Below are 26,860 nucleotides of genomic sequence, written 5' to 3'. Positions count from 1 at the left end.
TGGGAGGGTGCGACACATCACTTGAAGAACATCTGGACACTCTCCAGATAGGACTTGCTTGTGGCTGTTTCATGTAAGCTCAAAGGGATAGATATTAGTCTGGCAGACTGGACATTGTGCCATCATGGACTGCTTTGAGAAAACCTAATTTATTCCTGTTGTGTTGTTCTATTAATGTTCAAGGGGATGAAATATGATGATGATCTGAGTGTTTGAAGCAACTGTGAAAACATATGCTTTGATTAGGATATCTGTAAATATACTGTACCAAACAGCTTATCCACAATTTTCCTAATTGTTAAAGGCAATAGCAGCAATCCAAAAGGACTGTAAGTACATTTTCACTTTGATTCATTTGTTCCATTAAAATGTTCGTCACTGTTATTCATTTTTTCTCCTTGTGTATCATTGTGCATCATTGTGCATTTACATGCACACAAGCAGCCAGGTAAAAGTAAGTGTGCATCAGGCTTCCTAATCAGATGTTGATCAACAAGAGTCATTGATTATTTAACCTATGTTGTTCATTGAATGTGAAATTAGGAGGTCGCACGGTGGCTTTCTGCATTCATGTCTTTATAGTCACAGCAATTTGCACAGTTGTTCGAGGGATTCTGCACAGTGTGTCCCATTAGACTTGTCCACTGAGGCATACAGTGTCTTTCTTGCAGTTGTTGTCTACTCTCATGCTTTTCATAAGTGTATGTTGGGGTGGACAACAAGCAGGACCAAATGTATAGTCCAATGCAATAGGCAATGTGATGATGTTTACAGTGGACAACTTTTGCTGAGGCTTCGATTCAACTCTTAACTGTCGTTTTTAGTGTAGTTAAGCAAATATCCCATCCAAGGTCTTTCAGTCTTTGTTGCTGATGCAGAAGTTGTACTTGTGCAGAGACTTTTCAGAATATAGTGGGCTTGTGCAGCTGCCTTTATAACTGACTCAGCACATTAAAAGTTTTCGCCACCCCATTTAACCCCAGCTACAAAACAAATGAAGTCATTGAGATGAATAGCAATGACCAGTAGGTTATTATCAGCTATTGCCAGTCACTGTTTTGCAACTTGAGGCAGCTCACAGAGGCCAGAAAGCTGTTGCCTTCTGCGTTGGTGGTGCAACATTATGTAATGGAATACGAGGAAAAGTGTCAAACATCACATTACATGTCAAACATGGGGAAACTGAGGAGCAGCAGTGGTTAGCAAGGAACCCTTTAACAACAGTGCCCTCGAGACTGAAACAACTGCTTAACAACACTGCAAGCTGCGCCCTCAAAATCTAAATCACACGTTCCATGACACAAAAATGGATATAATAAAATACAGTTGCATTGAATTACATTAAGGTGTCCCAGTGATTTTGTTGTACAGTTCATGTGCAGCATGCCAGCTTGGATGAGATCCTGCCTCCTCTCTCTCTCTGTCCACAGCTCCCTCAAGCAGTATACCTCAGCTTTTCTGGCCCAATGTTATCCATCCCACTTTTTTTTTCATGAAATAAACCCTTCCTGTTTCCTTTTACTCGCCAGTGGTGACTAACATTGCCTTCAGTGTGAATTTAAATAGACTAACCCTAAAGCAAACAACTCACAGTGACACAGGCAGGAAGACGAGCACCCATGCGCTGCCCCAGACTAATACATGCTCAGCCGCGGAAAGAAAGTCCAATGCATACTGACAAACCAACGGCTTGTGTCAAAATTTATACTGTGCAAACAGCAGCATGTAAATGTGTTTCTTTACGCCCCACTGTTTTAAGCATCTTGGAAAAGACAGCTACGACAAACAGAATGAGGGAGAAACCCTAACAAAAGCTGAGTGGCACTGAAGGTTACTCTATTTTGGGGAGTAGATTTGGAGGAGGTGACTCCCTGTTGACTATGAGGCTGAATCTCATATCAGGGAATTAGTTATGTAAATCTATGTATTTTTAATGTCAGTGCAACCTGAGCTCATCTGGGGGGCAATTAACCATGGAAAATTAGCCCCATGCTATAATCCTTGAAGCCCCACTTCAATTGAAATTAAAGGTTTAGGAGTGAAAGGTGGTGATGTCAGTGAGCGTCAAGCTGGTAAGAGGAAAAACTAAGACCAGAGGAGGAGGGCGGAGACACTCCACCCGTCAGAGTGGAGGCTGATTTGTTCATTTCTTGGTTCGGCAAAGGGGTGAGGAGTCAGCATCAGCAACTTCTGTCTCCGAAAGGGGAAAAAAGCATCTGAGGAGAACCCATCGGAGCAAGGCGCGCACTCTTCGCTGGAGGAGAATTTGCGCCTTGGAGCATCTGGATAACTGCGAGAAGTTAACCTCTTGTTCACAAGGTTTTTCCAAGACTTGAGGACGACCACACAAGGGAGCCGTCAGCCGGGAGAGAAAGTTGTTTCGAAGAAAACCAAAGGCACAGGGACGACAGGGAGGACAAATAAGAAACCGAAGGAGCGGAGAGAGGAGAGGTGACCTGGCCTAAGCGAAATGTTTGGTATGATCAAGAATTCGCTCTTCGGAAACACCGAGGAGACGGAATACAAACTGCTCAGCACTGAGACGAAGGTACACACCTGCTACACACACACTACTCCATCACTGTGATGTGTTTAAAACTTCTGCAAACGCCTCTCCCCGTGCCTTTTCGCAGCTATGATGACGCGCATTTATCCTGCTGTATTGTAAAGGCGCACGGTTTCTCCTTCTGTTTGCATAAGTATTTTATCCAGCACTTAACGCTAACTATATTGGGGAAATTTTCTTTAAAATGGTCACTGTATTTGCTGTGTTTTTCCAGCTGTTACCCCTGTAACCTTGAGTAACAGCTTGCCAGTTAATTGCTTGTGACCTATAAGGATGCCCGCTGAGCCGCAGTGTGGGGCGAAGGGGCAAACCAGCCGGAGGTCTTCTGCCAATCAACAAGACAGACATGAATAAAGATGGTGATGCTTACTTCTGAGTAACCTTAAAACAGTAACACACTCTAGACTAAAGCTAGGGGGGATTTAAAGGTCCCCATCCATTGCTGCGCGCAAAGCTGTCGAGTTTTCTCCCATTATGACACTGTACAGTAGATGCGTGTGTGTCTACGTGCGTGAGAAAGAGAGGCACTGCGCGCATGCACGTGAAACCACAGGGGACGAGCTGACTGACCCTGGCCTGGAAGAGGATGCAGATCACACGTGTTTGTGGTCAACCCATGAGCTCAGATATGGATTGGGTGTGCGCACTGACACACGGACCATCGCTGATGACGACAGTGACGGGGGAGGAAGGGCATGCCCTTTCCATGTCAGCACCCCACCCCCACCCCCTTGTTATGTTTATGTATATGTTATGTTTACCCATATTTAATGTATGCACACTCTGGAAAGACTCCAGTGAACTCAGTGATGTGTATTGTTTACTGAAGCAGTGCCTAACAGTCATTTCGAGGTCCTTCTCTGGTGCCCTGTTGACACACAGTGCACTACTGTAAATGTGGATGTATCCATGTGACATCACGGTTGACATGAGGTTTTGAAAGTGGCTTTGTGTGTTTATCTTTGAACAGCAGCTAATGTTTGACGGGGACACAAAGGACGGACTGAGACAAAGAGGGCTTCCAACTGCACAACTGACCAGACAGACCTGGACTCAAATGACCCAAACTGACATATTTACACACGCGCACGCACACACACACACACACACACACTGGAAGGCAGATCTGTCCTGACACCAAAGCTGAAACTCACAAAAGACGGTTTAAGCCTGCAGTATGTGTACAAACAGCATTTTAATGATTTCAGTCAGAAACACTGACTGAAATCTAAAACTAATGCCTTTTACTGTCGAGCTCTTTGAGAACAGGTTTGCATTTCATTGAGATTTGCAGAAAAGTCATCAATTAGTGATCGATCATTTACATTGCTGATCTAAATGCAGCAAGATGTCCAAGGCTTGAAAAGTCAGAGCTCAAGCTTCATCAAATCTCTGGACTTGACTGTCTTCTTTAAACGGCAGGTATTGAAATCAGAGCTCGTCACCTGATCTGTGGAGCGCCCGCCTGACTCTGACATCTTACACCCTTAATTAAAACTGACACAGAACACAGAGGAGCTGCCTGGCACGTAATACACACATACCTATGCACACACATTCGCTGCACAGCAACAGCAACATACAGGTAGAGTTCAGTTCGAAGTTTGCTAATGAATGCAGAAGATTATTTTGGTACAACATGAAATGACGAGGCAATGTAACAGTCGCAGTGTTGATGACACCTTCGGTGTGCTCTGCTCAGGCACAGAGTAATTATCACTGTATAGGTTGGCATAAGACAGCAGCTAAACACACACATGCACACAACCACAGACACATGATAGACAAATTAATTGCACTGTTTAACTGAAGTCAGGCTCTGCTTCCTATGTATGTCACCCATACACAATGTTAATAGCGGTCCCACCGACAAGCCATACAGAGCAGAACTCGTGTAATTACTATGCAGGAGCCTGGGCACCTGTCACAAGTTAGAGCTTTGTGATAACATGGTGTTATCTTGTATGTGGTGAAGAATAAATGCGGCTGCATCGTCTGATTACAGGTTTTTCACTGGGCTGGGTTTTGGGTGAGATTAGGTAGTTGAAAGTTTTTTGTATCAGACAGAAATTGGAAGACATGAAAATACCCTGTGATTGGTAAATAGGTCAAGAGTCACAAATTCATACTTAAGATAAAGACAAAATCATTTGCAGGATATTTTTAGATTTGAGTTTTCCCCCAGGGAAGAGAAAATATAAGAAGTCTACCTAGAATGAGAACACGCACTATAATTTCTTCCCTGCTTGTATCATTTTGAATAAATCACAGCATCTGCAAAATAATAAGCTGTATACTTTACATTAGCTTCTCGCAGATCGATGGTAATCATCGTGAGGAGAACAAATGACAATGACACTGTGAAATTAAATTCCAGTGCTTAACAACATTATACAGACACGCACACGCAGCCATACACAATTAAAATGCCACACAGTATAATCACATTAGTGGTATGAGCAGCTGTATTTGAAACCTGCTTCACAGTCTCTGCAGTGACCAGATTCCTTCAAAAGCTATTAAAGTTATTGCTCAGCAGCGTAGTCGAGTGACTGTGCTCCACATTAGCCCCACTTAATCATATTTAATGCAAAACTGTTGCATCATATTAACGCTGTGTGTCTAGGGGTGGGGGCAAGTTGTGTGCGTGCCCATGTATTACTCATGTTGTGGGGATGTAGATCTGTTTACGCAGTCACATTGTGGAGACTCGCTATACATGTGGGGACAAATGCAGGTCCCCATAATATAAATCATTCAGTTTTAGGGTGAAGACTGGGGTTAAGGTCAGGGTTAGGTTAAGTAGGCTAAGGGTTAGGGTTAGGCAAGTATGGTTATGGTTATGGTTAGTCTGTGGGAAATTAATGTAAGTCTATGCAAGTGTCCTCAAAAGTGGAGAAAACCTAACGTGTGTGTGTGTGCTGTTATGTAAGACTGTGCATCTCTTGTCCATTATTCTCTGTAGGTTGACTGAACACTGCAAGAGCAGACGAAATGAAATTGAATCTGTGTAAATATGTTTCATCTACATCTCATTATTTGGCTGCCTGCATGGGTTTCCCACATGTGTGCAGTCACACATAAACATGCACTGAAGCCCTCCAAGTGTAAACCCTGCCAGTCAAGGCTTTGGTCCTTTGGAGGATATTGCCAGCATCAGTGTGTGAGAGGTGAATCATATCTTAGATCAGCAGCTCCCCAGCACCCGTCCCCAGGAAGAGGGCAGCTGAGTTTGTGTGTTATTTGTGTGTGTGGGTGGACTGTATGTGCAACAAAGCGCTGCACACATTTGTGCAGTTTTGTTTGTCCTGCTTATTTCCATTTCTTCCCCATAGGATGGAGTTAGCTTCGAGGTGCGGCGGTACGATGGGGCCAAATACGCTACCGTGTCCTCTGAGGGACGCAGCTTCGACCAAGTGACAGGCGAGCTGGTGAGGAAGCTGCTTATGTACATTGGTGGGAGCAATGAACAAGGTAAGCAAATCTGAAAATCAAATACAATTTATTATCATTATTATTTTAACTTGGACTCATCTTTTTTACATGAGTAATTGTGGCTCTTTATTGAGTGGCCAATCCTGCGGTTTATAAAAGAATAAAAAATACTGTTACAATCTCCTCTCAGCTTTCTGTTTCTGTTCATGGAGTCACATTATATAACTTTTTTTTTTATTTCTTGTGATTTTTGTAAGACGTTCTGTGGTTGTTTAGGCTGGGTGTGCTTTTTAAAAATCATACTCCTAATTTTGGTTCAACTAATGCCTTCATTGTATTGGATGATGCACCTGAATAATGACATTAATGTCATTTCAGGTCATGTTTTCACACTTTAGGTCATTTATTTATTTGTGTATGTGACAGAGACTATACATGTAGACATTACATTTAAATGAAATGTAACTGATGAAATGTATACAGGACTGTTGTTTTACGTTTTGTTCACTCATATATTTTAAAATCAGTTGACTGACTAGTTTTACAGCGAGGCCATTCACACCCATATATATACATATACACATTTCTCAAAGCTTTTTATACTTTTATATATTTCACAATGGTAACAATATATTGGCTTCTGATCCAATATTTTCAAAGTTTGTCTATATAATGAAATTTTAGGTTTAATTGCTGATTGGGCTGCCCGACCCAAAATGATTATACAATGATAAACGCGCGATAGAATCAACATGTGTATATATAGCGAGGAGGCCTTTATGGGCAGACGATACCTCATAAGCTAGAAACAGTTAAGAATAGTCGTCATGGTCTTTGACAGCCTCCTAATACGTGCTTCAAATTGTAATTGAGCGTCCAGGACAACACTTAGATATTTGAACTAATTTACTTTGTATATGTCCATCTGATCAATAGTTTGGAGTTAGGAAGTGACTTTGAAGCCACTGTGAGTCACCCACCATCTACCTGTTCATTACCTCTGCAGCCTGCTGTGGGTGGATGCTTTGTTCATATATAAATGATTGCATTATCAGCATACATTTGGCCCCATGCCTATTTACAGCTGTCTGCTAGCTCACAAATGTAAGAGCAAAAAGAACAGTGGTCCCAGACTGGAACCTAGTGGTATGCCCATTTTGCAATTTTGAAGGGTTGGTGTTACACCATTCATTTTGGCCTATTGCTCTCAGGACTCCAGGTGATCAAAACCAGCTGAGATATAACCTCAGCCAACTACAGGTGCAGTCTGAAAACTAAATCTCAGTGCACAATCACCATTGCATGTGCTATTTATATGATTTACATGCCCCATTTTGCAGTGTCTGGATAAAAACTATTTCTGTTTGCATCTGCATAATGATATTATGTACTCCACATAAAATCCCACAAATCCTGACCTTTAGATGTGGGTAGTTTTCTTTAGGGAGGATAGTAGAGTTTCTCTGCTGTCTCCTCTATGTCCCCCCTGCTCCATTTTTGAAACTCCCTGTGTCATCTTCTAAGGTGAGGCCATGGGCACAGCAGCTCCCATCATCATCACAGTGTACCCACGGAATGACGGTGTACTGTCTCGCCGTTTGATGGTTGCCATCCGTATCCCCTCCAACTACCAGCAAAGCCCCCCAACTCCCACCGACACTGCCATCAGGATTGAGGAGCGGCCTGGCATGACTGTCTACACTCTGTAGGTGTCATTTAAAGTGTTTCGTTTAGAAATGTTGATTCATATATATACACAAGACAACAAGATATCTCCCACGTGTAAGAGAGTAATATGAATGTTGATTTGAGATGCTGTGTAAATTCTGAAACCTCACCTGACCCAAATGCTGGAGTAGCTATTTTATTTTTCGAGGTCTTGGTTAATATATTCAGTCCCCTTCAGGGCTATTGTGGTAGAGCAGGTCCTAAGGCAGGTTTCCTTGACCTCACTGGTGCATGTTGTTTGAAATATCAGTGTGCATGTGTGCCCTCTGGGTCCCTGTTCCATTCCTATGAGACAGCACATCCAGTGAAAAGTCCACATAGTTCACCCAATTAAACTAACACCCTAATTATCCACCTAATTAAAAAAAATGTCCTCTGTTGTTCACAGGCAGTTCGGAGGCTTTGCAGGGGAGAGCGAGTACCGAGCAGAGGCCTTGCGTCTGACGCGTACTCTGGGTGAGACGGCGCCCTTCCAGCGCAAGCAGTACTTCTGCTGTAGCTACGACCCACCGCTCAAGCCTTACGGACGCCGCAACGAGGTGTGGTTTCTACAGGAGGAGCCGTAGGAGCCGTTCGATCAGATCTGAGTCAAATCTCATGCTGAATTCTTTACTCAACCCTTCCACAATCCTGTAGCTCTAACAGTATTTGATTAGTAAGAGCAATATGGTGACTTGATAGACCTTTGAAGGACAGATTACCCGTGTTGCCTTTACCCATCTGATCATCTGCTTGTCACACACACAGCAGTGACACTGAAGTGAGGTTTTCAAGCAGTTTAGAATTCAACATCAGCGCCGTAGCATTTTCTCACCTCGCTGTCACATTTTCTTTTCGTTTCTAATTTAAACCTACCCCTTGTAGCTCTGAATGAGTAAAAGGCTTCTCGACAATAAGTCCCATGCTGTACGTGTCACACAGACTTCACCACAGACAGATCTGAAAACAGTATACGGCACTGTGACCGAGTTCGGTTCTGTGCGGCGAGGAAAACAGATTTTAAATAAACTACCTTTAGATAAACTGTTATCAAAGTAACTGAGTGAATAATATGAATCTGTATTTCATTCCTTTTAGGACGTGTTTGTTAAAAGGTCAATAAAGTCCCTGTAGAGCTCTCATCTCCCTGAAGAACACATAGTGGGCTTTGCACATCTTTAATCTAGTTTACAACTTAGTGGTGGCTGCAGAAACATGTACAGAATTAACATTAGATACATGGTAGTAAAAAGCACACCTCTTTTTCCTGAGTCAGGAAACAAAGTCAAATTGAGCCATAAATTAGAACTAGTCTTTATGAATTAATGGGTGGACAGCTGTGAGTGGAAATCAGATAGCTAGCTATTGGTGTCGTTATCAGCTTCGTGGTTGTTTTGATCCATTTGTGTGCAGTGAATATTTTGTCTTTTAGTGCATGACAATGCCGTCTTTGTTTATTCAGACTCTTGAAACTGGCTATGAGACACATCTGTACAGTGTGGTTTTCTGTGATTACAGTGAATATAACATCCAGGTTTGATAGTGTTTCATAACACAATAAATATATTATTCAGTAAGCGTGTGGAGAATTCTAATTGTTTTCTTTCTTTGTTTTGTGAAAAGCTGTCAGGGATAGGACCAGTCCAAACAGTTGTTCTGTGTAATGGAAATATTTCCACCGTGTTAATTTCTTGTTGTGACAAGTAAAATGAAATGACTTCAGTGGACCTGACACGTGACACCATGTGTGCCTTAAAAAGGAGCCTGAACCAGTCAAAGTGGAGCCTTTAATTTTGAAAATGATAACCAACACAGCAAATCTCAGCAAATAAATGATTGAATGAAATGACTAAACATTGCAGTAAATTGACTGCATTTATATAGATTAGATTTAAAAAAAACAAACAAAACAGAATTTAATTTGACTGGTGTTTGACATATGAGGATTAAATAAAAATGTTACATTTGAACTAATTCTGTGTTTAAAACTCACGACGATCAGATAAATGTCCAAAATATCAAAATGCAAAATTCAATAATTGACTCATTTATTAGATTTTAAGTGACAGAAAAAAAATTCAGCGAGAGGAATAAGAACTGCAAAAGATATATTAACATACAGACATCTGATTAATTCAAGCAAACTAAAACAATGGCTCCCCCCCAAAAAAAATCCTCTATCCACTACAACTGTGTGCAAATAGTCCTTCAAACAGGTGTTAAATGATGCACAATGAGGGGGTTGCAGTTACACGGCTTGTTGGCGCCTCACCCCACTTTAATCAGGAATAAATGCTTTTCATTCAGACGTTTCAACAACAGGCAAAACACTGATGGGCCCTTAATGTAACGCCGTAGCCCTGTAACCCCACACTAGTGTAATTCCACAAAGAGTAGAGTTCTGGTTTCAGCTTGGCTTTGCATACATGAATACAATAGAAGCTAGGAGCAGAGCACAGGGTCGTTCAGGTAACCCCAGCACGTCACCTCTGACCCTGTTATGTGAGGTTGAAATATTGCACGTACATAGGCTTGTTATGTAAGAAAACTGTCTGATCCCCCCTGTTCAAACAACGCACTGCTCCTTTTCATAACAAAAACCTCCATTACATATATTAAATTATGACTGAGAGATTCAGGTTATACAATGAATGGAATTACTTAGACTGTAATGTAATGTAACTGATGTTGTACAAGAACACGCAAATATGAAGGTCATATATGAAGGAAACTATAGCTTTTTATTCTAGTATGAGAATCAGTCCGATATCATGTTACTAAACACTATTCAACCCAGTTCTGGTGTAGTAAATGGGCAACAACTCAAAACTACTGGATAGGAAACACAGCACCTTCAGTGATACTGCAAAAATACTTTTAGAGCAGGGGTTGCTATTGTTAATAACTATAGGAACTGCAATCAAGAAAATGCTACAAAATGTTTTGGTAATAAATCTGTCTTAAAAATACATTCCCCAGACTACCTCCTCCTTTCGGCTCTTAACAACATGCTATTAGACAGAACAAAATAAATGCCATCGCTGAGATTGTTTCTAATGACGAGTCTCAGAGTTGCCAATCATTTCAAATGAACTTAAGTAAAAAGGAAAACAGTATTTAAAGATGTGATTGCTTTTTAGCTATTCCAGAAGCCAAAATATTATTAATTGTTGAATTATCACTGACATCATTGAGCCCTCTATCACTTGCATTTTCTTTTCTGTATTCTACAATCCAGTAGGTTCCCACCAACATCATGTCTCCTTGCTTTCGAATTTATTTAAGATACAGAGGAAGAGAGAGAAGAGAGTGATTGAAGTGATGGTGCCTGAGCTTTAGTTGTGTTTCTTGTCAGGAGAGTTTGGATAAGGTGCATATGGTGGAGGTCGCTCCTGCGTGGGAATAAAGAGGAAACAAATAAATTGTACAAGCACCGTTAAAGGAGAACTCACACGTCACTTGCACACAACTTCAACAAGCAAAACAGCTTACCATGGGCATGTAGACACTGTGTGGGTTGTTGGGATTGTAATACGCACTGCCTGCTGCTTCAGCTGCTTTGGAGTTACCTGTGCATAAAATGAGACATGACAAAGACAGCGAGATAAAGATAGACAGCAATGACCACCAAATATATTTAGGAACAGACGCTACAGCTCCTAACATTGTAAGGAGAAATGATGCGAGGAGCGCAGTATTAGTCATATGAAGCACAACAACTGACAGCTCCAGGAATTCTCAAGACAAAAATCCATGAGTGTGCACAGACGTCCAACTCAGGCTGTTCCGAAAATAGAGATATGGCAAACTGGCGTTTCAGCACACTGTTACCGAGCTCACCCCGTGTGCAGGGTGAGACTGCTTTCACTGAAATGCACAAGGTGCTAGGAGAGAATGGGAATGGAGAGGGTAGATTGTTTATCCTCTAATTTTGATGGGTAGCGAATGAGACATCAGCACCCCCTTTTTTTTGGTGGCATGATTCACTTTGAGGCCAACAGATTAGATCTGACGGGTGCAGTGACACAGACATACAGAGAGGAAAAATAGAAAGAAAGAGAGAGAGAGAGAGAAACAGACCTGCAGGTGGTGGTGCTGTTGCTGTCCAGTTCTGGGGGGGTGCAGCCCAATTTTGGGGTGGCCCAGGGTAGGGAGGAGGTGGGGCCATGTAGTCAAAACCAGATGGGTACATTCCTGGAAAAAATACCAACAGAAAAAAAGAGATTGAGTTTCAAAGTCAAAAGAGGTTACAGTCTATGTGGGCAATTAGTTACACAGCAAAGACAAAAAAAACAAGAGAAACGAGGGGAAAAACAAAACTCTGGCAGGGAGAGAGAAACCACAGCATTATATGTGCCTCAAGGGTTATTACTTATGTGCAACAAGGACATTTGACAAAAAATGTGGATGCACAAAAAACAAATGTGTGTGCGCTGCATGCACATGCAGGGGAACATAACCTGAAGGCTCAAAACTATTCTGTGCACATCTAAGGGATTGTGTCTATATGGCATTTTTCTCTGTGTTTGTGCAATGCAAGAAAGAAAATACCACATGTGGGGTTTGTTTCAATGACAACAATATCTGGACAATTCTAACAATTCACTCTTAGATTAACAAGCATGCTATGGTTGTGTAAAACAACGGTGGACAAACTGTGGAAATACCACGTAAACACTAGCAGAGCTTGGAGCTGCCACGCAGAAAAAAAAAACACAACATGGAGACAAGCTCTTAGAGTCTACAAGGGCTTATTCTCCATTTCTGAAAATAAAAATGCCAAGTGACTGAATTCTGTACCTGCATTGGCTGTTGGACAGGGGTAGCCCATGCCAGCAGCAGCAGCAGGGGGCGGGCCCTGGTAGAATCCATTCTGCTGGGGAGGGGCTGGGTAAGGGTAGCTGGGAGGAGCAGGTGGAGGCGGGCCGTAGCCATTCATCATTCCAGGTGAAGGATAGCCGAAAGAGGCGGCACCGTTTTGGGCCGGAGCAGCACGAGAAGCTGAAACACAGCACAGAAAAATGTTTCGCAACAAATAACCTGGACTTTCCACAGGTCATGAGTGTGTTCACTCACCGGTTTACTGCAACTGCCCATCATATATATTAGTTATATATATATATATAAAAGTACAATACAAACAGTAACTGCACTGATGGTCTACCCCTAAAAGCACTGTTTAAACTTACTCCTCCATTAAGAAGTATTCAATGAATCTTCAAAAGTGGGACACGGTGATGAAGGAAACTCGCATACAAACCATTTGTAGCCAGTTTGAAGAGATGCTGTCCCAGCTCGATGGCGCCTCCACTGGGGAATGACATCTTGAAATGGGCCTGGCCTTCCCAGCCGCCTGATAAGAAAGTCAAACACATTTAGAACAAATACACAAACGCTACACCTGTACTTCATTATGAATGTCAACATAGATGACAGGTAGGTGCAGTCCTTTAAGTCTGACTAAGATAAGCACCTAATATCTACTTCATATTACAATATGACTATTTACTATTCCAGAGACAAAATCTAGCAAGTGTTTAAGAGTAAAAACAAAAGACCACCTACCACCAGCCTCGGCTGACACTGTCCCTTTAATGTAATTGGCTGCAAAGACCGGTTGCTCTATGCTGCAGCCTTTCATCAGATAATAGGGGAACATGGCTGAACCCAGGCAATCCTTGGTGTTACTGGACACAAACAGCAACTACACAAATGAATGAGGGAAGACACAAAGAGAGGGGAGAGTTACAACATGATGTATGAAAACATGAACACTGCCAACTTTCCAATCAAGACAACAGCAGTAGCTAGGTTGGTTTGCTTGTGTAAGGTTGGCTGTACCCTGTATGGTGTGAGGTACACGGTGCCCTTCTTGGTCCCCCTCAGCAGGTCTGTCTTGCAGGCGACATCGCTGAATGACAGCTCCACGTTCTTACATTCCCTTAAAACACTGGGAAAAGAAGAAGCAGGTGAGAACAAAGTAACCCTTTACAGCCACTTTAAACACTGTACTGAAAGGATCATGGGACAGAATGTTAATGTGCATGTGAGAATTGTTTGGTAACGTCTAGCTACATATTACGACATCACTACATATGGTGACATTTGTGTTGGAGGAAAACATTTCGAAACGAACGCAATCGGCTACTTCCTGTTTTGATAGTCGACTGACGTTCTAAGTTAGCCATCTTGCTTAAATCAACTGTCAAAATACGTTGAGACTATAAAGTCCGTCTTTAATAACACATATATTATATCACCCGAGTTTAAAACAGAGAACAAAATAATTGAATTGCAACGAAATTCCCTATATAGTTAACGTTAACGCAAACGTCAACAATGGAACAGACGTGTTAGCTAAAGCTATGCTAACGTTAGCCAGGCCAGCTAAAGGGAGGCTAGCGGTTGGATAGCATTGTGCTGAACTACGCACTGGAAAGTAGAAGGTAAACAAGCCAAGAAAAGAGGCGTCAGCTGGCTAGTTAGCTAAATTAACCACATGGACGCAATACAATACACCCACCTTTCTCCGTTGTTTACCAAAACGCCGCCGTTTTGCGAGTGATTCCGATTCAAAGCCATGTTTAAGATACGTCTTCTGCTCCCCTGATGCTAAAGTCTGTCAGCCCGATGGGGATGCCCCAGAAACGTCAACGTCGTTACGTCACGACACCGTCTGACAACTCGTGATTTGTCGGCGTCATTAGCATACACAGCGCTGATAGCTGGCCACTCGGATCACTGTTTACAATCTGATCGAGTGTAAATAGCTGAAAGTTTTGACCTTAGAATGCGAGTTCAATGTGCTCTGTGTCCTCTGGCATCATAGTTCTGGCATCATATCCAGAAATTCCTGGATTTGTCCTGGATAAAGACAAAAACTCATTTGATTGAAACCATCTAATTCCTGATTCAAATGAAATTATATCATGATTAAAGTAAGTCTGCTTACGTGGAATTTGTCCTGCATTCAGATGCCAATCGGCTCATCAAACCAGATTACTTGAGGAAAGCATGACTGTTAATAGTGATCATAAATGCACCAGGACAATCCACTGAAACCCAGACAGGATGCGGCACTGGATAAAGGTTTAAGAAATTGCTTATGTAATAATGAGATGGGTACAAGCATTGCCATAAGGAAAGAGTTGGCAAGGCCTTTGAGTTACGCAATGATTTCATTTAATGGCTCCCCGAGGACACGTTGGGCCATGCATGACATGTATTATTTAAACAATGACCTTTTTATTAATTACCATCTCACTCCGTCCTACTTTTCAGATCATCTTTAATCCGGCAGCTCTGGGGGCGCACAGGTAGACAACGCTGACAAGATCTGCAGCATCATTCCAACTTTTTACCACAGGTAGGACCATAAGCACGTGCGCACATGTTGTGACTCTCTCGTGCTCAGGTAGAGACCGCAGCAAGCCTCAAACTAATTAACGCTAATTAACAGAAGTCACGTGACATCGCGTCAGCAAGATATATTTCTGGGGCCAAAACATTAGTCAAAACAAATTAGAGATGAATTATCACTGTTCAAAACTTCGAATGCTTTCTTTCCTTTTCGCCTGCATGGCTCAGCACTGGTGGTGTTTGTCAGCCGCCCAGGTGAAGACAACACCTGAGCAGCTCGCCCTGCCGAGGGTCACCTGCTCTGCCGGGAGGATAAGAGCTGTTTTTGGACCGCTCGTCAAGAGTAATGTACGTGTTAAAGGTAAGATCGAGTACTTCGTTGCATCACTAGGCCTATATGTCCAACAGATAAGAAAGGTTGAGAGATCGTTTTATTTTCAAAGTAGGATCTCAGCATTTGCATTGACTTTACCTCTAGTGTGTGTGCTATGTTGTTCTCTTAGACACGACAGGGGCCACAATCCCAGTGCCTCACTCTGAAGGGTCCTGTGGAGTGAGACTGATCACTGAGAAAAACCAGAGCCTCTTGTTCCTCAGCAGATATGACAGCTGCTATGCACAGATTGAGGTAAAATAAGAGACTGTGTCAGAAGTTAGTGGGCTGAACATTATAGTTCTTATTTAAAAACCAAGGCCCTCCCCAGTGTTCACTATATTACCTTTGGTCCCTGCTCTTGACGAGAAATGTTGCAGCACCTTGCCCACAGTATCTTTAAGTGATACAACATCATTGATGGGTGCAGTTCTGTTTGACATTAGTTAAAAGTGCAATTGCAGTGGAATTAGAAATTGCCAATATAATGGAAAATATAACAAAATGATGTCATGTTTACAAAATACTCCAGCCATACTTTGTTTTTGACCCTGTGTGTGTGTGTGTGTGTGTGTGTGTGTGTGTGTGTGTGTGTGTGTGTGTGTGTGTGTGTGTCTTGATGGAAATGGAAATATAAATGTGTTTCCAATTAACTGTGTATAGAGTAGTCCACAGAAGAGAATATAGACATGCACAGTGTGTGTGTGTGTGTGTGTGTGTGTGTGTGTGTGTGTGTGTGTGTGTGTGTGTGTGTGTGTGTGTGTGTGTGTGTGTGTGTGCGCATAGAAATGCAAAATAGTGTGTATGTCCTCAAAACGTCCACACTGTGATGACCTTTGATCCCCAGGGCAGCAAAGTGGTCATCCCTCTGCAGGTACAGCTGACAGGAGAGGATCGGTGGTTCAGGGTAAATATCAGCTGTCCTCTGATAAAGAGATACAGCGAGAGGACTCGACTTGTCCCAACATGTGAGTGGAAATGGCAGATGAGCCCGAACAAGCTCAATGACACAGTTATGTCATCTGTATCTGAAGACAGTGCCCATTTTTCATCAGCTTCATTTATCAAAACTTAAACCGGAAAATTTGCCTTTGGAGTCCAGCTGAGAGTTCTTAAGAATTTCTTTCCACAACGGTCATGCTATGGGGTGATATTACCACTCATTTACAATTCAGAGAGGCTTTTAAAACAGCACAATTTACTGTGTCAGTTCAGGTCACTAATGTCTCTTCTCCAGCTTTGCCTGGAAACTGTGACATTGAAAGAGCTCTTCGAGTGGACTGTGGCCACCGAAGCATTTCTAGTGATGCCTGCCACAAACTGGGATGCTGCTACGACGCTCATGATTTAACCTGTTACTACAGACTCAATGGTAAGATTGGCATTTGTCTTGTGAACACACTGTATGCCGTTCGTGGATGTGATTTTGTGCTGAGGAAGATATGCCTACATTTTCCTGTGTGTCGGCACACCCTCCAGCCTGCTCTCTGGATGGACACTTTGTGTTCTCAGTAAAGGCCACAGACACTGACCCGCCCATCGATCCCAGCCGTCTGATAGTGAAGGCTCAGCCACAGTGTTTCCCTGTGGTCATCACCCCAGACTCGGCCGTCTTCAAGATTGGGGTCATGGACTGTGGTGCAAAGATGAAAGTAATCCAAAATCACTTTCTTCTACAAACTTAATTCTGGCATGAAAATAACTCACAGTCTTTGAACAAGTCTAATCTAAGAGCTCTGACTCACTGAACTGTTGCTCTTGCACATAGCTTGAATATCAGTAGTTGCTATATGGTTCTGAATCCTTTAATCCTTTATTCTCCTGCTTTTAGGTAGATGGAGATGTGATGATCTATGAGGTGGAAGTGGAGGCGCTGCATACAAAAAAATCAAAATTTAGGTGATTTTCTTTTTTCACATCCTCTGCACACTAAAGCTGGTGGCTGTTACAGAGTTGTTATGGGTTAGAAAATGATTTATCTCACAATTAAAGTATACCGGTGGTGACGCAGGTACTGATATAGATGCTGTTTTTAGTCTCCAGGTCCAATGTGAATATGAGGCGTCGGATTTAAAGCGTGCAGCAGACTTGCGGTCCTTGTACACAGTGACCAACCCACCGCCTGTGGTTGCACTGGGGACCATCAGAGTGCAGATGAGAATAGCCAAAGGTAATAAAAGTGAGTGTGTGAGTTTTGCATCGCATTAAGTTCATCAAGAACAAAACCTGACTAAATGAATTTGTGATTAAATGTTCCTCTAGATGCATCTTTCACATCCTTCTTTCCTGAGGACCAGCTTCCTCTCACCTTGCCCTTGCGCCAAGCTGCATACGTGGAGATTTCCATCGCCCAGCCGTCCCCAGACCCTACACTTTCCCTGCGCGTATGGGATTGCTTTGCATACCCTGCATCTAGACACTCAGTGTGGACGCTTCTCTATGATGGGTATGGTGGAGCCAATTACACTGGAAACCTGAGTTCAGGTCTCAAAATGATGTGCACAAGTTGCTGAGCAGTTGACAGTGTCTTTCTCCTCCATGGATAGATGTCCCAACCCTTTGGATAACATGAGAAGCTCTGTTCCTGTGGACATCCAGGGCAAGACCGCCTCCCCTTCCCAAGCCAGGAGGTTTGATGTCAAGACCTTTGCCTTCTTGGACCCTAATACAGGCCATCCAAGTGTGGAGGAAGTAAGGTCATCCCATCCATGCATTTCAGGAATGTAAAAGTGTGTATCTTGGCTGACATGGCTGTGTGTCATCTCTCACTTAGATATACTTCTACTGCTGGGTGGAAATCTGCACAAACGATGTTGACTGTGCGCAGCGTTGTGCCATCATTTGTGAGTTTTTTACAGTGTGTTTCACCTTCGACACTGTATGTGATGTGCATACATAGTGTTGCTTAACTCTCCTCCCACAGCAGCAGAGGGAGGGAGACAGAGAAGAGAGGCAACGTCTCAGTCTGACCATGTCCAGCTGGTCTCTTTAGGGCCACTGCTGATGGGACAGAACAACACTGATGTGCAGGACGATCTGTGCGTGAAACACAACACAAGTAAGTCCTGTTCAGCATGAAACTATAGGCACCATGTGGTGGAACCACGGCAATATTTGACTTAAATGTTATTCCTCTGTTCCTCAGCATTTCAGGTGACCCTGTATATGCTGTCTGGTGTTGGTGCTGCCCTGCTCCTGATCCTGCTGTTCACTGCATGGACGAGCATCAGGAAGTGGCGGAAGCCAGAAGCACAGGAAGCTTGTGATGCACAAGTTGACAGTGAACAGTCCCAATAAAACCTTCTGTAGTGTGCATTCAAATGTGTTTTTGTACTTTGTAACTTACATTAGGATTGGTTATTAGTGCCCTGCTGTCATCATTTAATTGTAAATGTAAAATGTTATTCAGCACTAGAGGGACTGTAAGTCAATAATTGTAAAAAGTCAATCAGAATAATAGTTTATTGACACAAATGTTCTGTTTTTTTAAATGTAGTTAACACACACAAAATCAGTGGAATGAGCAAAGGAAAATTGGGGTAGTTGTCTCAGTAAGGTTTGAACTTTCTCTGTGCCCTCAGCAGAGCTATTCTCTGTTTGTCCTCCTCGAACTTTTTCCTTAGTTCAGCAATATCTGGAAACAAAGAAAAACAAGTATATAGTCAACTATAACTTCACCAAATATTAAATTCTAGCCGGCAGAGGAAGAAAAATTAAACTGGCAACTTACGTTCTTTCTGTGTGTTTCTGTGCTGCCAGGTGTAGAAGTTCATGAGCTCCTTCCTCTTCTTCTTCCTCATCTCTTTCTGTAGAGTCCTCTTGTTGGCCGCCTCACTGTGGGGGCGGGCCTTGGCGCCCTTGGGTCCTCTTGTGACTTTCACCCAGCCCTCTTCATCTTCTTGTTGCTGCTCAGCCTCCTTCCTCTGCCGCTCAGCTTCCTGTGACAAAGAAAAGAAACCCAAGTTGACGGAACATGGACAGACGGGTGGGTTGGCGCTGGAGGAGGCAGAAGTGGAATTCTCACCTCTTCTTTCCGCTTGTCGTAGTCCTTCATAAAGGAGTCGACTATTTCTTGCAGTTTGTCCGGCTTGATAAAAGACTCTGTGTACGTCTGAATCCATTCTGGCATGAGAAAGTGCAACATGAAACATGACGGTGCCATGAGACGGATTTAAATATGTTTGATCAAAGAGGACCTAGCCCACAATGAAATCTTAATAGGAGATTTAAAAGAGTAAATTCAAAGTAACACAAAACAAGAAAATATTAACCCTTGCATTAATGAAACGGGATGCATCACTCACTTTGCACTCCTGTCCTCACTGGACGCTCCTCTTTGGAGACCACCAAAGGCACATTATGTGGGTGCGTTTTGGCTGCTGTTATACTGGAGGAGTTTTGGAACACAATGTAGCCCACCTTGAAACCCTGGAAGGAACAGACAGACACATGACAGGTACAATATTAACCCACAATGTGCTGCACATGACAATAACAGTAAATGTTTCCTCACGGCGTCACAGCAGGAGGAACTCACCTGTTTCTGAACTGGTTTAAAGAACTTGGACAGCTTGGGTCCATGTTTGTGAGACGAGCCCGGTTCGTCTCTGAGCTCCACGGACTGAATGCTGCCAAACTGTGAGAACAATTCTTTGACAACACCCTGAAACACACACATTAATCACATGATTAACAAACGATCTCGACCACGCAGTTTCAGTCATCGACTAATAGCTCCATAAACCGTACCTCTGAGCAGTACGGAGGGATGTTGAGCACAAACAAAGTCCGGTCCAGGGGTCTGTGTGAGCTCTTCTCTGCTCGTACTTTGTGCTCTTTCACATACAGCTTGTGCTGCGCGACGCTTTCGGAACTAAACTGTAAGGACAGCACTGCGAAGAGAGACAGGAACAAACAGACAAACCTGAAGTGAACGCAGCACTCGGTAACGATACAGTATCTATAATCACCACGCCAACCCTGCCTACCACCCAAACCGTGAAAAACCACGAGACAAAGTTTTATCCGCAGGTAAATCGGTATGCTAGCGAAAAGCGGACATAAATATGATCTATTTTGTCAATTAGTACCTGTAAACCCTCCAGGGATAATACATGACTGGTTACTAGCATGTTTCTTCTTGGACGGCGCCATCTTTAGTGTGACCTTTCGCACCGGAAGTACAACTACCGCCAAGTACAGGAAATACTTTCTTTTTTTTAGTATATATAACCACAATCCAACTATTGACGTTCAAATTATATACAAAAAAGTAGTTAAATAGATTAAATGTGTGCTATAATTAAATTATGGTGTGGATAATAGCGTTTGTTTTTTTCCCTTAATGAATTTCCAAATGGTTTCAAACACATTTGTCTCAGAATCTGTGTTATTCTTGCCGTGGAGCTTCAAAATACTTTCAAATGATTTTGGGCTGTTGAGTTTTCGTTTGACGGGAAAGATGAGTCTCACACGTGTACAAAGCTAAATATTTAATGCCAACATTTCACAGACACGTCTGACCTCTCTGGTCTCATCTCCACTGACATACCAAGAAAGCAACAGAAAGTCATTTACAGTCCTTGAAAATGAATCAAGTGTCATGTATGCTAGAAAGAATTAAACACGTACTGCTTCAAAACTGGACAACTGTGTAAAATCAGTCACAGAGCACACAAGAGTCTGGATGCCACAAGGATGGTTAAAAACAGGCAAAATATCAACATGACTGACTGAAAACTAGTTTAGTGAAATCAGTGTGGTATTTTAGTTTCTGTCCGTCCCTGATTTACTCACAGAAGTGTTTTCATTTATTGCGGCTAGGAAGACCTCTTCTCAGGCTGAAGTTAGGTAGGGTTGTGGCGAGGATTTGCTAAGGACAACTTCACTGTGCTGCCTAATTGGACAGATATTTTATCTACTGCATTGTGTTTCTTCTATATTCCCAGACACTGTAACTGAACACACCCGTGTGGATGAACAGGACCTACAACATAATGTACTTCTCAGAAATGACAATGTTGCTTGGTGTCTGTCAATTGGACTTTTTTATAGGTCTTTTTTTTTGGACATGGGCATAGGTAGAGTTAAACTGGAGCATTAAAAAAAATTCAACATATCCAAAGGAGCTGGCATCGAATTGACAAAAAAAAAAAAAAAACTTCCTACACATCTCACATCTTGATTTGGCATCCCCCACCACATTGGATAAAACAAGAAATCACATCACACTTCCTTCCACTGGTCCATTTAGCAACAAACAGGTGACATTCGGATACCACAAAACCGAAAACAAGATGTTGCTCGTCCATGAATTTCAAGTTCAGAGAAGTCATGTATATCAAATGTGTAAAAATCAGCTTCATATGAGAGAATGCGCGCTGCCTGCTGTCAAGGCAAAAACACAGTTTGTATGTGAACACTGAGAATGCAGTTATATGTTTATGAACAGTGTATTCACACTAGACATGAGCTATATCTTGATGCGAAAGGCAGTGGCCTGTGAGCTGGGGGGCTCAGTGGTGGAGGCCGACTGCGCAGTGGACTTGAACAGAGCTTTGAGGATGGTCTGAGGGTCCACTTCTGGAGTGGGCTGAGAGGAGGCTCGCTGCCCCGAGGGGCGAGCCAAGGAGGAAGGCAGACCGTCTTTTTTTGTTCCGCTGCCTGTGCCTGGAGTGTCACTGAGCCTCCTGTACGAGTCAAGGAGAGAAGGGGATGTCAAACAAAATCATTGTCATACATTTCTTAGACTCAAATGGACTGTGCATCCAATCTTATTGTGAGTGGTCAGTTAGCAACACTGCATCCATAGCTTGAACTGAATAATCCAATCTCTGAATGTGTCATGCTTCCATGACAAATCCTGGCTGGACCATCACTGCTTGAGTATTTGCTGGTGATTACTTGCAAATTTAGTAGACATAATGTCACCACTCTTTATAGTTAGAGAAGGATATTTGCATGAATTTCAGTCACTCTGGTTAGAGGCAAATTACAGCTGATATGAAATATGCGAAATAAAGCTTGTGCATGTAAACACAGTCAACTGAGGATTAAACTGAAATGAAGGAATGAAGCCTCACGGGGTTACTTACAATAGAATGGGCTGATCAGAAGTGATGACATTTCCCTGAATGTGAAGGTTACACTTCATGGGTTGCCCTGTAGGTGGAAAGAAGAAAGACAAAAAGAAAAGAAAAAATACAGATGTTACACAGAAACACCCAAACTCAGTCAGTTAATCAGTCTATTTAATGGTGGTCTCAATGATGCTGACTACATCTGACTTGGCTAACCTTCAACAAAAACACTTTGGTTTAACAAAGATATGCAATGATGTCCTGAACCAGCAAACTAGTCATCAGTCCTGTAGTCATTGACCTGCATGCAAAACAAGAGCCAGAGCCCAAAACCCAGAGCGCCATCTGATGTGTGCGTCCTTGCTGCTGGCACTCACCGTCCAGGCAGCGGTTGTTGTACTTCCTGTATGCGCTCACGGCATCCTCTTTACGTACAAACACCACTTCAGCCACGCCCACCTTCACCAGTCGTGCTCGCTTCAAGGCTCCACACACACAGAACAGTTCCTGTGGACAAATAGACGGGGAGTACAAACACACACTGAATGAGTCATCAGAGCACCACTCAGCACATCACTGAACAGCCAATGTAACAAAAGGTTAATGGCAATCAGACTGATTTACTCACAACTATGTCCTCCTCAGTGACTCGGGGATGCAGGTTGTTCACTGTTATTTTTGTCCCCTCCAAAGGACTGAAAGCAGGCTACAAAGAATATGACACCACATGATCAAGCAGAGGCAATGAAAATGTAATCATTTACAACTATTGTAGTCGTGCCACCATCAACTGATTAACTCAATCTGGGGCTTCATTACAAACATAATCCACAGCGAGCAGTGTGCTTCTGCTGTGAAACACCTCAGGGACTGTATAGGAAAGCCATGGAGGCACCAAATTTTTGTATGAACAGTTGTCAGTCTACCTGTGTTAAATAGCAAATTTGATTGTTGGGGAAAAACACCAAATACTGACAGGAGATCAGCAACGGGATCAGCTAGTTAACTGTAACGAAGAGAGGAGGAGGGAAGCAGCACGAGGAGAGGATTAGATTCCTAGAGTGGAAAACAATGTGAATTGTTTTAAAAACATTTGGAAACATACTTGTATTTAATTTTAGAAGTTACTTAAGCACTTATTGACAAATTGTTTGCAATAGCTAATTCCATCGCTTCAAAAATTACCATCATCATCTGGGGGACTGCTCTGTGAAGGAAAGGGTAAGCACTTCTCAATAACAGATTTGCTAAAATATCAAACCAAGATTAACTTAGTTGGGTTCTCTCAATTGGCTCAATTACAGTAAGCAACGCAGTTGGGGAGGGAGGCCATACTGAGCTACAGATGCAAGCAGGAATGTTTACCTGAGGAGGAGTAGGAGCTGTTGTGCTGGTTGCTGTTGCACTTTGCTGCAGAGTCCTGGAGACTGGTTGTAAGGCTGCAGCTGAGGACCTGGCAGCAGCCATGCTGGTGTTGGGCCGGGTAGGAGCCACCGGGACAGGAGGACATGGGGCGGTGTATGCATCATTTTTAACCACCTTGGTGATCGGGGCTGACATGGAGAATGTAGAGCCCAGTGTACCAGACTGAAGTGAAATTATGGATGGAAAGTTTAAATTAATATGAGAAACAGACACTGGATGAGTGTTTTGAGTCTGTGTTCACTCAAACGGTATGTAAGATCAGGTCTGTTGTTGTGAAGCAGCTCTTACCCGTGATTGTAGCATACTATTAGTTGTAGTGATCTTTATTTGTTTACTGGAGATGCCATCACGCTCATTTGAGACAGGCTGTGGGAGACAAAATACTTGTCTTTACCACCGTTTTACAATCTTATCCATTACATGAGTAAAACACTGTGCTCTCTTTCAGAGGAACATGTACGTCAACAAAAAAATGAATGTGGAATGTGGAAGAGGAGAAACTACCTGCGGAGCTGCACGTAGTCCACCTGACATCCCTACTGGACGCTGCTGTAAAAAGAGGCATTACACATTAGAATACAATAAGAATGTCATTGTGCATTTATATTTCAACAAGTACGCGTACAAGCAGGCTGTGTCACTGCTGTTCTCTGGACAAAGATACTTATTATTCCTCACCTGGATGGTCTTTGTTATTTTTAGGGGTGGTGCAGTAGCGGACTGTGTCTGTGTTCCTCCAATGCTCCTCTTGAGGCTCAGTCTATCACGAGCATCCATCATCCTCTTATTATTGCTCAGCTGCGGTGTTGCACTGCCCCTCACACTCAGTCCTTGTACATTAGGGGCAAACTGCCTTGCGTTCACACCAGCAAGATTGTTGCTGGTGTGAATCTGTATTTGTGGCACAAGCGACTGGCTCTGTAGTTGGTGTGTTATCGCTGTCACTTGCATGGTCTGTGCGGGGACACCGAACTGACTCTGGCCCTGTTTGCGTGAGTTGATCATCTGACGAGCATCCTGCACGCCACCTGATGCTCCTCCCCCTCCCCTGCCACGAATTTTGAAACGAGCATCTTTCTGACCCAGTTTTTCTCTGGCATCTTTCACTTGAAACCCTGAGGGGAGACAGGAAGAAGATTGAGGGCGAAAATAACGATTATCCCCAAATCATTACACTCTGTGATCAGTTTATTTTTGCTCATTATAAGTCATTAGTGATCTAATAATTTTATTTGTTCAGGCAATAATGGTGGCCCCTACCTGCTCCTCCTCCAAGCCGCTGCCTGACATCATTTACACCAATCTTTTGTCGGGCATCAAAACTCTTGCCAACTCCTCCTGCACCCCGTCCAAACATGGGTCTGAGAGAAAGAAAAAAAACAAGGTTTGCTTAGATTCCTCAATGGTACTCTCGCACTCATTAGGAGTCTGTCAACAGTGCTTCATTCCACATTTGTATATTACCAAAAACGTGTGTTTTTTATATCCACAATAATGCTTAACAATAGCAAAATGTTTTTAATTTAACCTTAGGAAACATTTCTAGAAGTATTGTTTTTTACACCGTAAAGAGGGAACGCATTCAATGGCTGACGTACTTAGCTCGGTATGAGAAGACAATTTCTGCTATAATTGTAGCAGTTAATTCAGGAGAGACAACACATGAAGTTTTAAACCTGGACAAGCCACCACCATATTCTAACCCAGTGCACCCAGCATCGACATTTGTTCCATACGTGTTAACTTAAGATAACAGAAACCTGCTTAGCTGCCAACATAAATATTAGCTCGCTAACTAGCTAAACCTAGCAAGAGAAGTTACAAACATAAGCAACTTGGTCGCATCTTATCATGTTTCTGCTTAATCTCGACTATCAAATACTAGTGTGGTTACAACACGGGCTTCTGATGTCTAATTAAATCGCATTTTCCAAATTTGGCGATGAATGGCTTCATCGGTAAAGGCCTACAGCTAATGGCAGATACTTAGCCTACCAGTTACGATGTACTCGCTGCTGTAATACGCTAACGTTAGCTTACGGTAGCCAAGTAGCTACAACAGCTCTCAAATGTCGTTATGCTTTTAGAAATGTTATCGCCAGTCGCCATGTCCTTAATAAGCAAAAAAAAGTTTCAGTGCACTGATAATTTTAATACCGTTTAGCTGGTGTCTTGAGGTTAATCCCGCGCCGTCGTATCACTTCATCCAGAGAGACGTCTGCCATTTTCTCACACTGCCTCACAGCGCGTGCGTGCGCGAGTAGTTTTAGTAAGGACTACGGAAGCTGGTTTGGGCCAGACCGCAAACTGGCTCCCATGAATTAACCGTGTATTTCATAGTTTTATTGTAATATTTGTTGGTCATGAATCAAGAATGATTATCGATGTGACTTTGAAACAGATTTACTACATTGCTAAGAAATGCAACTTCTACTGTCATGCAATTAAAATCTCTGCAATCGATTACTCTTGACAAAATTAAAATACATGGCATATATCGGTACCCATGAGCCTTTGCGCCAAATTTTCACAATAAACATTATGGTCTTGCGCAGCACACGTAACGTGCCATCGTCAATATGGTGTTTCACGTCGGATTCTCATCAAATTTTATTTCACATACATCCTATTGTTGGTCAAAACAAAAATAAGCTCTACAAGTAAAGCATAAACTGGCACCCTAATAGAGTATCCCCGGACACTGGTGATATGTTGGTCTTCGACACTTGATTCGTTATGCCTTAAACTGATGAGTAAGGAAAATAACGACGCGGGGTGACGCCCGCGCCCTCGTTGAACTTACGAGATAAATTTTTGAAAGGGTATAGGTCTGCCGGTAAAGGTGACTCGCCTACTTCGCGAGATGCCTCGCTGGACTAGGACCTACCCCGATCCCTGAAATTGTTCAATAAGAAC

At 42.7% G+C, this 26,860-nt stretch overlaps 5 protein-coding genes and 1 non-coding gene across 6 annotated transcripts; 3 read left to right on the top strand and 3 right to left on the bottom strand.

The window, feature by feature from the left end:
- The first annotated feature begins 2,146 nt into the window (after positions 1–2,146).
- LOC139343341 (heme-binding protein 1-like) lies at positions 2,147–9,295 on the top strand. The gene is made up of 4 exons (XM_070980931.1): positions 2,147–2,548; positions 5,902–6,040; positions 7,526–7,706; positions 8,118–9,295. Exons 1-4 carry the CDS (start codon positions 2,471–2,473, stop codon positions 8,293–8,295), a joined length of 576 nt encoding a protein of 191 aa, XP_070837032.1. The 5' UTR covers positions 2,147–2,470; the 3' UTR covers positions 8,296–9,295.
- A 444-nt stretch (positions 9,296–9,739) lies between these two features.
- wbp2nl (WBP2 N-terminal like) lies at positions 9,740–14,363 on the bottom strand. Its single transcript, XM_070980929.1, has 8 exons — positions 14,232–14,363; positions 13,550–13,658; positions 13,274–13,412; positions 12,969–13,061; positions 12,509–12,709; positions 11,789–11,902; positions 11,201–11,277; positions 9,740–11,100 (listed from the first exon to the last, which is right to left on the bottom strand). The coding sequence occupies exons 1-8, from the start codon at positions 14,288–14,290 to the stop codon at positions 11,044–11,046; spliced, it is 849 nt and encodes a 282-aa protein (XP_070837030.1). The 5' UTR covers positions 14,291–14,363; the 3' UTR covers positions 9,740–11,043.
- Positions 14,364–15,235: 872 nt separating this feature from the next.
- Positions 15,236–18,824, top strand: LOC139343581 (zona pellucida sperm-binding protein 4-like). The gene is made up of 12 exons (XM_070981305.1): positions 15,236–15,428; positions 15,571–15,695; positions 16,288–16,408; positions 16,678–16,812; positions 16,920–17,092; positions 17,272–17,339; positions 17,477–17,610; positions 17,703–17,886; positions 17,987–18,131; positions 18,214–18,283; positions 18,364–18,498; positions 18,586–18,824. The coding sequence occupies exons 1-12, from the start codon at positions 15,236–15,238 to the stop codon at positions 18,735–18,737; spliced, it is 1,635 nt and encodes a 544-aa protein (XP_070837406.1). The 3' UTR covers positions 18,738–18,824.
- A 63-nt stretch (positions 18,825–18,887) lies between these two features.
- Positions 18,888–20,605, bottom strand: rrp7a (ribosomal RNA processing 7 homolog A). The gene is made up of 7 exons (XM_070981307.1): positions 20,531–20,605; positions 20,190–20,332; positions 19,978–20,103; positions 19,745–19,868; positions 19,465–19,562; positions 19,171–19,378; positions 18,888–19,074 (listed from the first exon to the last, which is right to left on the bottom strand). The coding sequence occupies exons 1-7, from the start codon at positions 20,592–20,594 to the stop codon at positions 18,989–18,991; spliced, it is 849 nt and encodes a 282-aa protein (XP_070837408.1). The 5' UTR covers positions 20,595–20,605; the 3' UTR covers positions 18,888–18,988.
- Positions 20,606–20,917: 312 nt separating this feature from the next.
- Positions 20,918–26,188, bottom strand: poldip3 (polymerase (DNA-directed), delta interacting protein 3). Its single transcript, XM_070980426.1, has 10 exons — positions 26,102–26,188; positions 25,205–25,305; positions 24,623–25,059; positions 24,449–24,493; positions 24,233–24,310; positions 23,885–24,106; positions 23,148–23,225; positions 22,897–23,026; positions 22,535–22,601; positions 20,918–22,129 (listed from the first exon to the last, which is right to left on the bottom strand). Exons 1-10 carry the CDS (start codon positions 26,167–26,169, stop codon positions 21,913–21,915), a joined length of 1,443 nt encoding a protein of 480 aa, XP_070836527.1. The 5' UTR covers positions 26,170–26,188; the 3' UTR covers positions 20,918–21,912.
- Positions 26,189–26,680: 492 nt separating this feature from the next.
- On the top strand, positions 26,681–26,834 carry LOC139344203 (U12 minor spliceosomal RNA). The gene has a single exon (XR_011603146.1). It is a non-coding gene; the product is annotated as a U12 minor spliceosomal RNA (small nuclear RNA).
- Positions 26,835–26,860: the final 26 nt, after the last annotated feature.

Source organism: Chaetodon trifascialis, chromosome 15 (genome assembly GCF_039877785.1).
Source record: "Chaetodon trifascialis isolate fChaTrf1 chromosome 15, fChaTrf1.hap1, whole genome shotgun sequence".
NCBI lineage: Eukaryota > Metazoa > Chordata > Actinopteri > Chaetodontiformes > Chaetodontidae > Chaetodon > Chaetodon trifascialis.
Note: the sequence above shows the minus strand (reverse complement) of the source record. Positions and strands in the feature narration are given on the sequence as shown.

Coding starts and splice junctions, on each gene's coding strand:
- LOC139343341 (XM_070980931.1), top strand. CDS start 2,471: ATGTTTGGTATGATCAAGAATTCGCTCTTCGGAAACACCGAGGAGACG. Junction 6,041..7,525: donor TGGTGGGAGCAATGAACAAG/GTAAGCAAATCT, acceptor TCATCTTCTAAG/GTGAGGCCATGGGCACAGCA. Junction 7,707..8,117: donor GGCATGACTGTCTACACTCT/GTAGGTGTCATT, acceptor TGTTGTTCACAG/GCAGTTCGGAGGCTTTGCAG.
- wbp2nl (XM_070980929.1), bottom strand. CDS start 14,290: ATGGCTTTGAATCGGAATCACTCGCAAAACGGCGGCGTTTTGGTAAAC. Junction 13,659..14,231: donor TTGGTAAACAACGGAGAAAG/GTGGGTGTATTG, acceptor TTCTTTTCCCAG/TGTTTTAAGGGAATGTAAGA. Junction 11,101..11,200: donor ACAGTGTCTACATGCCCATG/GTAAGCTGTTTT, acceptor ATTCCCACGCAG/GAGCGACCTCCACCATATGC.
- LOC139343581 (XM_070981305.1), top strand. CDS start 15,236: ATGAATTATCACTGTTCAAAACTTCGAATGCTTTCTTTCCTTTTCGCC. Junction 15,429..15,570: donor GAGTAATGTACGTGTTAAAG/GTAAGATCGAGT, acceptor TTGTTCTCTTAG/ACACGACAGGGGCCACAATC. Junction 17,093..17,271: donor ACTGTGGTGCAAAGATGAAA/GTAATCCAAAAT, acceptor TCCTGCTTTTAG/GTAGATGGAGATGTGATGAT.
- rrp7a (XM_070981307.1), bottom strand. CDS start 20,594: ATGGCGCCGTCCAAGAAGAAACATGCTAGTAACCAGTCATGTATTATC. Junction 20,104..20,189: donor TCCCTCCGTACTGCTCAGAG/GTACGGTTTATG, acceptor TGTGTGTTTCAG/GGTGTTGTCAAAGAATTGTT. Junction 19,075..19,170: donor CAGAAACACACAGAAAGAAC/GTAAGTTGCCAG, acceptor CTTTGTTTCCAG/ATATTGCTGAACTAAGGAAA.
- poldip3 (XM_070980426.1), bottom strand. CDS start 26,169: ATGGCAGACGTCTCTCTGGATGAAGTGATACGACGGCGCGGGATTAAC. Junction 22,602..22,896: donor CAACAACCGCTGCCTGGACG/GTGAGTGCCAGC, acceptor TTCCACCTACAG/GGCAACCCATGAAGTGTAAC. Junction 22,130..22,534: donor TCTGATCAGCCCATTCTATT/GTAAGTAACCCC, acceptor TGACTCGTACAG/GAGGCTCAGTGACACTCCAG.